General features: G+C 41.8%; 2 protein-coding genes across 2 annotated transcripts in view; both read right to left on the bottom strand.

Annotated features, from left to right (window-relative positions):
* atp9b (ATPase phospholipid transporting 9B) overlaps positions 1 to 4,014 on the bottom strand; it is a 28,991-nt gene extending 24,977 nt beyond the window's left edge. Inside the window, exons 1-2 of the mRNA XM_048229004.1 lie at positions 3,930 to 4,014; positions 1,588 to 1,761 (exon numbers count right to left, since the gene is read on the bottom strand). Coding sequence (XP_048084961.1) covers positions 1,588 to 1,761; positions 3,930 to 4,009 — 254 coding nt within the window. The 5' untranslated portion in view covers positions 4,010 to 4,014. The remainder of the gene's footprint in view (positions 1 to 1,587; positions 1,762 to 3,929) is intronic.
* Positions 4,015 to 5,249: 1,235 nt separating this feature from the next.
* sall3b (spalt-like transcription factor 3b) lies at positions 5,250 to 12,574 on the bottom strand. The gene is made up of 4 exons (XM_048228986.1): positions 12,368 to 12,574; positions 7,340 to 10,186; positions 6,723 to 7,063; positions 5,250 to 6,502 (listed from the first exon to the last, which is right to left on the bottom strand). The coding sequence occupies exons 1-4, from the start codon at positions 12,444 to 12,446 to the stop codon at positions 6,107 to 6,109; spliced, it is 3,663 nt and encodes a 1,220-aa protein (XP_048084943.1). The 5' UTR covers positions 12,447 to 12,574; the 3' UTR covers positions 5,250 to 6,106.
* Positions 12,575 to 13,220: the final 646 nt, after the last annotated feature.

Genomic DNA, 13,220 nt, shown 5'->3' on the forward strand with positions numbered 1-13,220 from the left:
CTCAGTTGGAAATGAATGTGAACATGGGAGTACAACAGGAACAAAAGAACGACAAAAACACTAATTCACACAACACCGTTTTAATGATGAACTTTATAAAGCAACATCAGTCAAGAGAAGACTCCCTTAGAGTCACGTCCTCCAACTCCAGTTTCAGTCTCATCACCTTAAAGGTCATGCTGTGAACTATCCCTTCTTTCCTGTGACCACCCTGCACTCTCTGTACTCTGCAGAGCTCACTCCGTCCTCTCTGACTGGCAACAGAGGCACAGACCCTGCCTCCCAGTAGTGTACACGGTCGTGCCTATTGCTTAAGTTAGCGTTAAAATAAATTGTTTGAACTCTCCAGAAAAAAAAAAATCATGTTTGAGCTGTGCCGTTAGCTGGCTCTCTCTAGGTGCCAAAGCTATCGATTCATATGAGTGATTATTTACTCAAATGAATGTTGTTTGAATAGGGGCCCCTTTTAAACAAGCAGAGTTGCTCGGCACAAATTATTTGCATTTCATAATCCGTCGACAAAGCACACCGAAAATTACTGGAAAGCATCAGACTGGTCAGCTGTGAAAAATCTGATTTGTTCATTAGGACAGAAATCAATATTCAGTTTACAATGGAAGATGCATTGCTGATAATCAAACAAAAAAGGCAAATCATGCTATCCACTCAAGCCATATCAGAGTCTCGCAAAAGACAGCGATTCAGATTCATTAAACACACTGCGACCTGTAGACACAGACCCAATTAGCATGCTGTGTGTGGGTAATGTGTGTGTCCAAAACCTACTGAACGCATCATTAGTTGAGATTGTACGCGCGCGTTCTGAGGCGGTATGTTTGCTCTTGGAGGCTGCTGGAGCGCGGTGAGATGTGTGACCAAAAAAAAAAACCATGACCTTAGCCCCACTGTGTGCCCCAGCTACTGGTGCATTGGAAAACCACATAGAAGACCTGGCATTCACAAAACACACACAAACACACTCGAACACATGCAAACACAAACGCATACACACACATTCATGTTAACACAAACATGTTAATGCAATGCATGCACATAAACTTAGGCCTATACCTTTATATTTCAAAACGATCATTTGTAGCTAGTCAAACAAGCCAACCTCTATTTTATGATTTGATATGATAATTATTAACCCTACTATGATACTACAACAAAGGCTGATGCATTCATAACAGATACGCCAACACTAAATTCAGACATTTAGCCTACCAAGTACAATTAGCCAACTATCATGAATACATGCCACATTACTTATAATGTGCAGCCTCTTTACTGCAGCAGTGTAGGACTTATTTTCAGAATGTTGGACCAACTTTTGCTGTGATAGAAGTAAGAAAGACAAAACCATATCTTAGGGGTTGATATGATACTACATGATACAAAAAAATGTTGCATTACAACACTGTACCAATTCCCCTTCATCCGTGATGAAATGAGGTTAAGGTTATCTATTCCAATCTTTTATTGTGCCTCAGAGGGAAGCAGAAATTCCTATCAGGTCCAGCCAGGCAGATGAGACGTCTCTGTCCAAAGACAGGACGATGCAGGTGTAAAGTTTCCCCTCCTTACCTCCCACAGAGGGTCATCCAGCCACCGCACAGGAACCAGCCAAGGCCTCTGCGCCTCTGGCTAATGCGGGCACGCGGCAGCGTGTGGTAGTCGCTCTCTTCGTTCTCAAAGCCTTCTTCAGACATCATCAGGGGCATCTCGTCCAGATTGGAGGGCTCGTCTTCTGACTGGTACCTGAGGAGGGAGATCATGGTAGACTCAGACTGAAAGGTGGCGCTTTGGCTTTTGGCTTAAAGTAGGCGACTGATGATCACGACCATCAAAACAGAATATCGCAAACACTTTCTACTGACCAAATTCACACTTGGGTGAAGCAAGCAGACATTTGTTACCACCAGCAGTTCCACATTTCATCTCATCAACATTTGGTGTTAGATAGGCGACTAGCAAAATAAAATGTGAAAAGAATACATTTGAGCATTTAAAGATACATTTGAAGATGTTTTATTTCCAAATAGGGGTGACTGATTGTTCCTCAGAACATTCTGTTCTTGTGCCTGCATGTCAGTGGCCTATCAGTTCTCTCGGAGGCTAGCGCTACACAGCGAGACGAGCGCTGTCCCCTGAAGGGTATCGGTTACGCCTCGTGCCACAGACAGGCGACGGGCGAATTCATCCTTCTCCTGCTGCTCTAAGACCCTGGATATTTCAGTTCGGGGAGGTTTTGGATGTCAGCAATTAGAGCCTGAATTGCCTCAATAGAGATGTTTGCCCTTTTCTTCCCCAAGACCTATTTCTGAGTCTGACAGACAGGCCATCAGATACTTTAATTGGGCACAAATATTTCTCACACTAACTACTGTGCACATTCTAATGATCTATTAGGCTACAGGCCTAGTATTCACTATCTCACATCAGGAAAAAAAATGGTCCAGTTAAATGTTGAAGGGTCATAAAAATTAGCCCCATATTGTGTTTAAATCAAACAACTAGCCTAATCTAATAAGAGTCTAATAGAAATGAAAAGACACTATGGGTATGTATGACTACAAAAGAGAAAAATATCAGTCAATAAGTTTGTCTCATGTTGTCTCAAAAACATAAATTGGGATTTGTCTAAAGGTCAAATAATGCATATCTGATATTCAGTGTAGTTTGTACAGAATGCCATAATCCAATCAAACCATCCAATTTCTTGACATGAATTCTAAATGTCCAATAACTTAATTTAGGAATATACTAAATATACTATACTTATACTAGATTATACTAGTACCTGATTGGGCTGTCATCGCACAAATGCATAATCCATCATCATCATCATCATAATCACCACCATCATTTTAAATGTCAAACTAAAAGAGTTTGACCTGAACCTATGAGCTGGACATCCACTTGCAGTCCATGCGTTATCCAACAGGTCTGCACTTCCACACTGGCATTGTAAACAAGAACAAGAGAAATGGAAATTCATTTCGCAGCACTCCAGAAAACAAAACCATAAACTAAGCTATTGTTTAAGTTTCACATTCTTCACAAATTCACAACCTTTCAACAGCCTGAAAGATCCACTGTCAGGCTATTCCAAATGACCTAGCCCACATGGGTTTTCATAAAGTGATAACCAATTGAGTGGTTGTGATCAGCCGGCGGTGGGTGAGTCATGGACAGATCATGTGCTTCCTACTTTCAAACTGCATCATACCTTTAACAAATGCCAGTCATCTGCAACAGTCTGACTGATCCAATTTTAGGTAAATGTACACAATTATACTTGAGGCCAATTTCGTGAACAAGGGGAGCTTGAGCGCGTGGAAAATATTTTGGCACAGAATGTTTACGGTCTTTGTCTTCTGATAAGCATGGGGAAGCTCTTAAAAATCGATGAGCAGTCTGGTTAGCACCACTAACACTTCCTCGAGTCCCTCCAAAACACCTAGACGTGATGCATCATCCCCGCCAACATCATGTGACAGCAGTATCGTTTCGCAAACACGTTACACCAAACAACTAGCTTGAGAGGCATTCGAAGGAAACTGACAGGCAGCTTATTTAAACCAACTCAACTCGGGGTCTCTGGTGCTAGTTCAGGCCATCTCGCAAGCTGAACTGTTAGGGAAACCTACCCTTAATGAGGTTTGTCTCACATTAGTAAACCTAGATTAGTTAAAGACCTGACGTTAGTAGAGAAGTCATGGGGAATTATTAGACTATAAAGACTTTGGTTACACAAACGTCAGCTAGCTGGCTACTAGCACTAACTGTTAAACGTTAAACCCAAGAGAAGAATCCGAGTTTAAACATCGTTATCATACACAAACCACCAAGAGTCGTTAGCACGTCCAACCTGAAAATGTTTTAGAAATAAATATGAGACAATGGAAAACACAAAAATATCGTACCTAGCAGCTCTGCCAGCATTGTAATACGCAATTTTCTTCGAGTTTTTCCGCACTGGGTTTAACGGGATGCTGTCAGCCATGTTGGCTGCAGTGTGTATGGAATGACGTCAGGATTTGTCCCTCAAAAGTGACGTTTCGCTTGGGTTCGCCTTTGCAGACTTCAGTGCAATTTCTGAGGCTCTGAATTTCTCTGGTGTTTCATGCCACCCACAGTGGTGGAATGTAACAAAGTACAAATACTTTTTCCACGTTATCACGTATCTGTACTTTAGAGTAGAATCTATAGTTTTGACTTTTACTTCGTTACATTTTGCAGCAAAATAGCACATCACATCCTTATCATAAAGACACCTTTCTCACAACTCACGCGTTGAAAAATCTTTTCTGTAGGCTACAATCCGGACCAGCAGAACTGGCATATTAGCCTACGATCCACCTGACGTTTCCCTTGTCCACCACGGACTCTCATGGTTTGCTTAATATTTACAGCCTAGGCCTACTAGACAATTACAGTCTTCAGAAGTCTGTAAACTGGGCCACAGATGGTAACCTAAGCATAAAAACTAACTAAAATGCCACAGCCCATAGCCGACTGTTTTTTATTATTATTATTAATTTTATTAGAATAGACATTAAGAGAATAAGTTATTATGCAAATAGCCTACTTTTAATACTTAAATAAAAGCAGGTACTTTTTACTTTTACTTAAGTAGCGTTGTCATTGTGGTACTTTTAGGCTACTAGAGTAAATATTTCTCTGGTTATTTGTAGCCTACTTTTACTTAAGTAGCCTACTTAGTTTCAGTAGGCTAACCTATTTCCTCCACCACTGGCCACCCAAAGATTGTCTACATCCCTAATGTTGAGCAGCATTGCAGCAAGTCTTCTTAGAGGGCTTTTAGAGGACACAAGATGAAAAATGTTGTCAATCTAGAAATCATATCAGAATCAGGTGTAAATCATATAGAGATGAAAGGCTCCACCATGTTGTTGTTGTAGGCTATAGGTTAGAGGCCATGGCCTACTGATTATAGGCTCATGGAGATCATGGAGAATATGTCTAATGGGAAATCCATCTGAGGGTCAGAAAATGTTCAGTTTCCCCCTTGAGGAACACTGGAGGCTGGCTCTTGAACTTCAAAATGAGTGACTTTCTCTTACTGCTACTTCCTTTTTATTTTCTTCTCATGGTTAGAGTGAAATCAGAAACCAATTAATTGACTATGTCTGTGGTCCATAAAATACAAAATATACATATTTACAGTTCAAGTGAGACATGGTAGAGCAAACAAATTATTTTGGCAAATCAAAATTGTGAACTTTGTTGTGCTTACTTTTATTTAGGAAAAATCATCTAACTATTGGAATCAAACAATTCACTTGAGTCAATGAGTCAAATCAAATTCACTGTATAAATATGTGTGTTTGTGAGTGTAGGCCTAGACCTACACTGTAGAGCTGTGCCAACAACAAATCTTGTCCTTTGAAATAAAAAAAAAGAATAAATGATTCCAGTTTTCTTTTTAAGATTCACTCAGACACCAATTTCTAGATTTATGAGGTATGTTTATCAAATAAAATATGCTATCATTTTGTTGACAAAGATGTTTGAGGCAAAGTTAGCCCTCCCTATTTTTCATCTGAATTTGTTAACATTTCCATGGCTCTGTGAACTCTATTTCTTTTTGGAGTAGGCCTATATGAAATGACATACAACAAAAGATTGATATTTTCCTACATGAAAATACCCCATTACACCATACAAACCAGTCTCTAAAACACATGAGGTAGTATACCAACGCTTGCTTTTTTTGTCATGACTTCACGGAGAGAAAAACAACGGCATGGTTTATGCTACATGTTTGCATTTGTAACAGTTGCATGAAGTAGTTTAAGACAACCACAAATGATAAAAATAAATAATAAACAATTTGGAAGGGCATGGCCCCAAAATAAGAACACACAGCAATGTTGACTTTTGGAACTGCACCAAATGAAACATGGGGGAATGTACTGGGGTAACATTTTGAGAAAAAAATCTAAGATAGCTGAAATAAAAATAGAAATGCCCTATCTAACAGGGTAATTACTACTTCAACTATAATATGCAAAAATCACAAACAGCTTTTCAAATGGAATCATGATTCCATTCACATTTCATGACCACTCACTTCAGTCTAATTGATACAATTTCCTTTGCTATTGTCTATAAGCATTGAGAAGTGCTGGCTTACAGGGCTGTCATTATTCTTTTTCCCAAAGTTAGTCATTGGTGGACTGAGTCCTGAATTCACCCTGTCCAAGCCCACAGACATCCCATGGTGGTTCGGAGCGCCACCATTGTGAATGACAGAAATCTCATTGCTCTTCATAGCCACACTATTGGTGATAGCTGCCGCGTAGTGGTTCCAGAAGCCGGGGTCCACACTCATGGCCCTTGCTGCCATGTCCTTCTGAAACCCCTCTGTTAACTTGAGAGCGTCTGATCCCAGCAAGGCTACTGGGTTGTCCAGAGACAGGCGCCGTCCTCTCCGGGCAGGCATGTTATTCCACATGTGGGTGCCCATATGAACCTGGAGAGACAAGCAACATGTAAATTAACATGTACAACTCTAGACACTCCAGAAATCATTCCAGAAAAACTCCAGAAACTCCAGTCTAGCATGTTCTGTCAAACTGAATATTGTATACTAAAAATAAAAGGTTAATAGAAGGGTCATATAGCGTGATTTGAAATCATAAAGCTACTACCCATCATATACGATATATGCAGTGTTATGCTATATAATATACCTTGAGATTCCCTTTTGTGGTAAAAGCTCGACCACAGACAGAGCAGCTGAACGGCTTCTCTCCAGTGTGTGTTCGCTCATGAATCTGTAGTGCGCTCGCTGACGAAAATGTTTTCCCACACGTCAGGCAAATGTGCTGTTTTGGGGTGCGGAGTGGTTGAGGGGCTCCTAGGAGAGGTGAGACCTCAAGCTTGGCCAGGGAGGGTGTGAATACCTGGGCCTGGGGACCGTTGTGCATGCTGGGTATTTCTCTCCTAATGGGTGATGACCTGTTGGTCCCAGGGAGCTCCATGTTGCTCTGTGTGGTGCTATTTGATGGACTGATGCAACAAGGGATTATTCCTAAAGGAAAGAGATATAACACAACACAAAGAATTCTTAATTAAAAACAAACAATTTGTGTCACATACAGTATTGCCATACTCACTTTTATTAGTATTTGTAGCTTTAGCGTTTCTTTTAATCAGTTGATAATGCATTCACTCCATTATTTAAAGAAGAAAAGTGACGGAGGTTGTGCATATTGTACTGAAAAATACGCACAACCTCTTTATAATTCCATGTGTGTAATAGTTAGAACATACTGAAAGATGAGTGTGATCTTAAATTGTGTCTTACCGAGTTCCTTGCTTGAACAAAGCATATCATTTAGATTCTCCTCTTTCACAATAGTTATGCCATTTTCAGCATTACTGCTACGTGTACCATTCTGAGCAGCAGCAAGGCTGGGTGAATCACCTCTATCTGTGACAAAAGTCCTTTGAGGTGATTTGTTGCTGTCTTCTGGGTTAGCATCATTGTGGAGCGGAGATAAAGAGACATCCGTGGAATCTAAGAATTCAGTTCCAAGCATACAATGTTTCTCCGTCTCGTCTAAGGCTGAGCAACTGTTGGTCAGGTATCCACGGCCCACAGGTCCGTTTTTCAACATTGCGGCCTGACATGTAAGCTCTGTCTTGGCTGTTGTGTCAGTCACTGTCATTTGTGTTTCCGTCTCAGATAGGCCTGACATAATATGGCCCAGAGGGCCAGAGTTTATGTGTACATCAAGATTTCCATCCTCCTCACTGTTTTCATCTTCCACCTCAATGGAGTCATCATATCGACCATCCACATCATAGTTAATCATGCTGTCAAAGCTGTTTTCATCATAGGAAAGATCTGTATCCATTTCCTGGTGAGCATCTGTTGGAGGCACATTTGGTATATGGCCCACCATATGCATGCGAATGTGTTGCTGCAGCACAATAGCATTTGTGAACTTCTTCTGGCATATCGGACAAGAATGCTGTACCCAGAGTGGAGGCTTGGCACGGTGGACCCCAAAGTGAGTCTTCAGGTTCCCCTTGGTGGAGAACGCTCGGCCACACACTTTACACTTGAACGGTCTCTCACCTGTGTGAATGCGGTAGTGCATCTTCAGAGCACTGTGACAACTGAGCACTCGGTGGCATATCACACACTCGTTGGGATCTGACACTTTTTTATCAATGTTTTCCACTAGCTGCTGCAGCTTGGAGGTTTCTGAGGTTTCCATGAGATCTACGTCCATTTGAAGTTTGCTGTACGGCTGATCTGAGTTGCAGGATTGTAAGGAAGACCTGGGTGAAGTGGATTGAATGGAAGAAGATTCTGAAGACACTGTAGTCATATTTGCATTTTGTGTTGGAAGGCCATTTTGAGAGGTAAATCTTTCAGCTGCCCCAGTCAAGTAGATTGAGGAAACCTCTCCCACCTGACTACATGGTGTGGACACTGTATCCACAGGTTTCCTTGATTCAGTAGGATTAGGAGACAAAGAGGTATATTCACTTGGGGCACTGGAGGCTTTTAGAGGAGATCCTGCTGAGGAAGCATTACTCAGAGAATCAGTGGACCTTTCTGCACCATTAAAAGTTGAGGGAAGATGAAGACCAGCAGACACGTGGCCAGATGCTATTAAAGGCCTGCTGTCTGGCCATGTGCTCAGTGCTTTGTCTGGAAGAAGGGACATCCCATAAGGAAGCCCAGAGCTTGTAGGGATGTTGTCCAAGTATTCGGGCACGGGGTAAGGGTTCATCTGAACATGGGGGTATTTATCTTTGTGCCGCTGGAAGTGGACTTTCAGGTTTCCCTTGGTGGAGAAGCGGTTTCCACATATGTTGCATTTGAATGGCCTCTCCCCTGTGTGGGAACGCAAGTGGATCTGCAGGGCACTGTCGCTGCCAAACACCTTGGCACAGAACCTACACCTGTGCTTGAAGAAGGAGTCATCTGAGCTCGGCTTGCTATCGAATATGGAGACATTGGAGAGCTTGCCTTTTCGCTGTTTCATAAGAGCGCTCAGGGGATCCAGTGCATTGGTCGTGGCCATTATGCTAGCCAAGGGGTTGGGGAAAATGATGCCTCCAGGTGGGCTCAGAGGGAGCAAAGGAAGGCTGGAGGACTGATGACTAGTCTGGACATTGTTTGGTTCCACAGAGTGCACACCTGAAGAGCCATTTGTCTGACTTCCAGTGACAGGTGTTGTGCTACCACTGTATGGAGGCAAGGCAGAGGAAGCCATACTTAGAACAGATGACAAGTGGTTAGAACTGGGCAATGAGACCATGGATCTGATGGCACTGTCTGACTGTCCAGTCTTAGGATGTAAGGAGAGTGACGAGGCAGCTGTCTCCACCCCAGACACTTGTCCATTTGCATTGGGGGGCAGCAGTCCCAAGAGGGGGAACATGGGTTGGGTCAGCATTGCCTGCAACTGGTGAGGACCAGACGTTGAGGAAAGTCCTTTGGAAGTCAGATTCTGTGCTGTCTGCATGGGCTGCTTGTTCAACATGGCCACTTGATTGCGGATCTGTTCGATGAGCTGCAGCTGTTGGATCTGCTGCCGCTGCAGGTCCAATAAGCGATCCAAAATGATGGGGAGCGGGGCAGCACTCTCCCCGCCTCGGAGACTCTCAGAGTGGACCCTCTGGGAGAACTGGGCCACAGCCACCCTGGTGCTCTGCAGGATCTCTAGAGTTACATTGGTGCTGGGCGCACCGTAGCATACCATGGTGGAAGGAGGCTGTACCAGAGGACCGGCCACCTCAGGAACGGACAAATATGGAGACTTCTGTGCCTCGGGATACGTTTGAAATTCTGGTTCCAGAACCACATCCATGCAGTTGTCAACCTTTCCCTCAGTGCTCTGCACAGGGTCCATTGAGTTCTGCTGGATCTGCTCAGTCCATTTGGGTTCAGTTGCATCCATGTTGTCTGCCGGATCTGTGATGCTGTTGGAAATCTGTGGTGGGGGTTCCAAGGATAGAGGTGTTTCCATGTGCTCTTGCATGATGAGGGTAGGAGACTCTTCAGTGCCTGTCATATGATGCTCACACATGTGAGGCCACGACGGTAACTCCTTAGGGGAACTTTCAGAAGCATGTGTCCCTTCATGGCCACCGTAGTTCTCTCTGTTCTCCTGATCCGATCCTCTCAAGATGCCTGTGGAAGGGAGTAAACGAGGGAGAGTGTGAACAGAGATCCCTTGTGATATCAGGTTTCACTACTTGCAATGCATGGATGAACACTACCTAAAAATCAATCGCCCCAATTTTCCAATCACCGAGACAGAGTTACTGTAGTCACTCACATCTTACACTCAGCTAATTACTTTTATTGCACAATCCATCAGATGGAGTGACGAGCTGCCGAGAGTGCTACCTGATCACGGTGCATCGTCACTCGGGCTTTGTTTGCCTCATTTCAATTCCCCAGTGCAATCAAATATCCTAATATGTAAAAAATTCATTCAAGACACTAATTTAATAAAATGTGGTTCTTGACTTCTGGATTTTCCATAGTCCATCATTGTAGATAAATGTTATAGCTTTTTTCAGTTTAGTGAAATACCAGCACACAGTTTTACAAAATACAGTTTGTCAACAGAAGGTTTTGTTAAAAAATGTTAAAGATTTTTGTAAATAACAGAAGCATCTCTCTATTCATCTTTTATAAAACTGTATGTTTCCTCACTTGATTTAATTTAGTTTAATTGTAGTGTGCAGCATGAACAAGCCAGTGATTAAAGTAGCCTATAGAGTCTTTCACATGCTGCATATTTCTTTTCTGTTAAAAATCTAACCATCATATGGTGAGACTGTATGTGATGGCAGCAAGATCAGAGAAGAGCCAGCATTTTGATTAACACAAAGACACCATGATTAGTGGTGAGTGACAATGTGTGTGTGTGTGTGTCGATGTGATCAATACCTATCATATTAATTATCACCCAAAAAACTCCTCAGTATTGTTTGACATAAAAAATAGATAAATAAAAGAAGACAGGAGAAAATAAATACACTAAACTAAACATAACTATGTATTTTTGCAGTTAAAAAAGACACCCTTTATAGTGACTAGGTGGTCCAGAGAATGCTGAGGTGTTCTAAAAGGAAAGTCAGATAGATAGAGCAAAAGAGACAGAGTAAACCAAGACTAGTTTTTTTCACCAGGTTGACATAAGATGAAGTGGAAGGCTTGCACCAGCAGACCACATACTAAGTGGCAAAATAGTCACCACTACTTTACTCTTTACTTCAAAAGCCCTTACCCAAATCATTCACAACAGAGCCCCTCTTTCAACAAAGATGTGCCAGAATGACAGAGTCCAGCGGCACTGGGCCCAGATTTAACTGTTCCATGCTTTATTATAGCCGTGTACACTAAGCAAAGAAGCATTTCTGATCTGAAATTAGGAAATTAAGTGAAGTTACCCCATAAGAATACCCCATATGCATGCTGTGTAGTACCTATTGAAGAGTCCTGACACAAGTGACTAAAGTGGGGTTTATCCTACATTTTTGAATGTAACATTTGAAAGAATTGAATAACCGTTATTGTGGGTTATTTAAATTTGTGAAAGATTAAATCCAATATCAGAAACTGACATTGTTAAAAGAAATACATAACAACCTTGTAACATTGTTGCAGAGATTGAAATGAATAATCTGGGAAGAAATTACATGCAAAATTAAAACCTATAAAAGACCCAAACTAATTTTTTTAAGTAAAAATATTAAGAAAAAGAAAACCTCTTTCTGAATTAAACAAATATTTCCATGACAAAGAGTGTGCACTTTACTCCTTGGACAATGTCATGAATCAGTTAAAAGTTTTAAGTAATTTATTTCCTCAGTTCCGCAGTTCCAAACAGTTTAGAATAGTTTTAGAACACTTTTGCCATATTTTTCCACAGAACTTAATGTTCTGCGCATATAAATGTTGATCTTTAGACCAGCTTTGCTGTTAAATTACTCTTTGTCATACGTAAATATCCACTTTATCTTATAACATCACAACCGGGTGATTTTGAACTGTGTAGCCTACAGGGTGTTTAAAACAAAGTTAGAGGAGAAAGAGGGACACCTCTAAGGTTTGTGTGTGTGTGTGTTATTTAAAATCAAACTTAATCAAACTGTCAGTGTTGATGCAGCCCCAATCTATGCAGAATAGGCTACATGCAGCGTTGAAACTAAACAGTGTCAATTCTTAAGGTGAATATGAAACATGATATTCAACTCTGGAACAGTTCAAATAGCTGCACCGGCGTTAAACTAAGTCATTTTAAGAGTAAAGCGGTTTGACATAAGTTGGCTAATAGTGCAGACTGATTGCATACTGTACCTTCATCTGAGGAAACTTGCGTGAGCGCCGTCTTTTCCGACATAAGGTGCTGGGGCTTCGCTTGCTTTCGGCGTGACATGTTGTTGGTTTGCTGCGCTGGAGCGCTGCTCTCTGTGGATACATCGACATCAGGCGAGCGCTCTCCGCAACAGACGGTGTTGGGTCAGTGAATATCGGATATTAGCGAGACGTTGATGCCATTGTGCAGATTGCGCATGTCGGGATAATAATGGCAGACGATAATGAATTACTATTCGTGGTGCCGATCGCTGAGGGCTTGGCAGAGTTCCAACAAATAGACTGCGCGTCCACAGATATGGAAATGGACTTGGTGACGGGCTTCACGTCTTGCTCAATGCGCCCTGGTCACACAGTAGGTCTAGACAAGACAGTACTTGGAATGGGATAGAAAGCTATCTTTCGTCCTTCTCTCCATTAATAACTTTTTCATGTCATAAACGGAAAACATAGGCATATAATTTGTCTACACAAAATCGACTTATGTGGACATTAATACCCAATTGTGTAGGTCTGTATTCTCTTCAGTCTTCATAAATATTTTTTTTATTTGCTCGTATTTGTTCCCTGACTTTCTTAACATGTAAAGTGATGTAGAAAGCGATGTAGCCTAGGAACTCTTTCTTTCACTTTCTCCAAAGAACGTTGTTAGCTGGCTTATAAAAATCAGCATTCATGGCGCCTATTGCTCCAGGGATGAATGTCTTAATGGCACACTCAAAGCACCCCATTAACAGCATTCTTGTTTGTGCATCACCCTGTGCGTAATTTGCAGCGTATCTCAATTGAACTTGTAAAAAAGTTGGCTATAGAGCATGCCACCATCTTGAAAAGG

The sequence above is a fragment of the Alosa alosa genome, chromosome 20 (assembly GCF_017589495.1).
Source record: "Alosa alosa isolate M-15738 ecotype Scorff River chromosome 20, AALO_Geno_1.1, whole genome shotgun sequence".
Classification (NCBI taxonomy): domain Eukaryota; kingdom Metazoa; phylum Chordata; class Actinopteri; order Clupeiformes; family Clupeidae; genus Alosa; species Alosa alosa.

Excerpts from the sequence above, each read along its gene's own strand:
- sall3b (XM_048228986.1), bottom strand. The coding sequence starts at position 12,446 with ATGTCACGCCGAAAGCAAGCGAAGCCCCAGCACCTTATGTCGGAAAAG. Across the intron at positions 10,187-12,367 it reads GCAAGTTTCCTCAGATGAAG|GCATCTTGAGAGGATCGGAT; the intron begins GTACAGTATGCA and ends TCCCTTCCACAG. Across the intron at positions 6,503-6,722 it reads CCACAAAAGGGAATCTCAAG|GTTCATATGGGCACCCACAT; the intron begins GTATATTATATA and ends TTGTCTCTCCAG.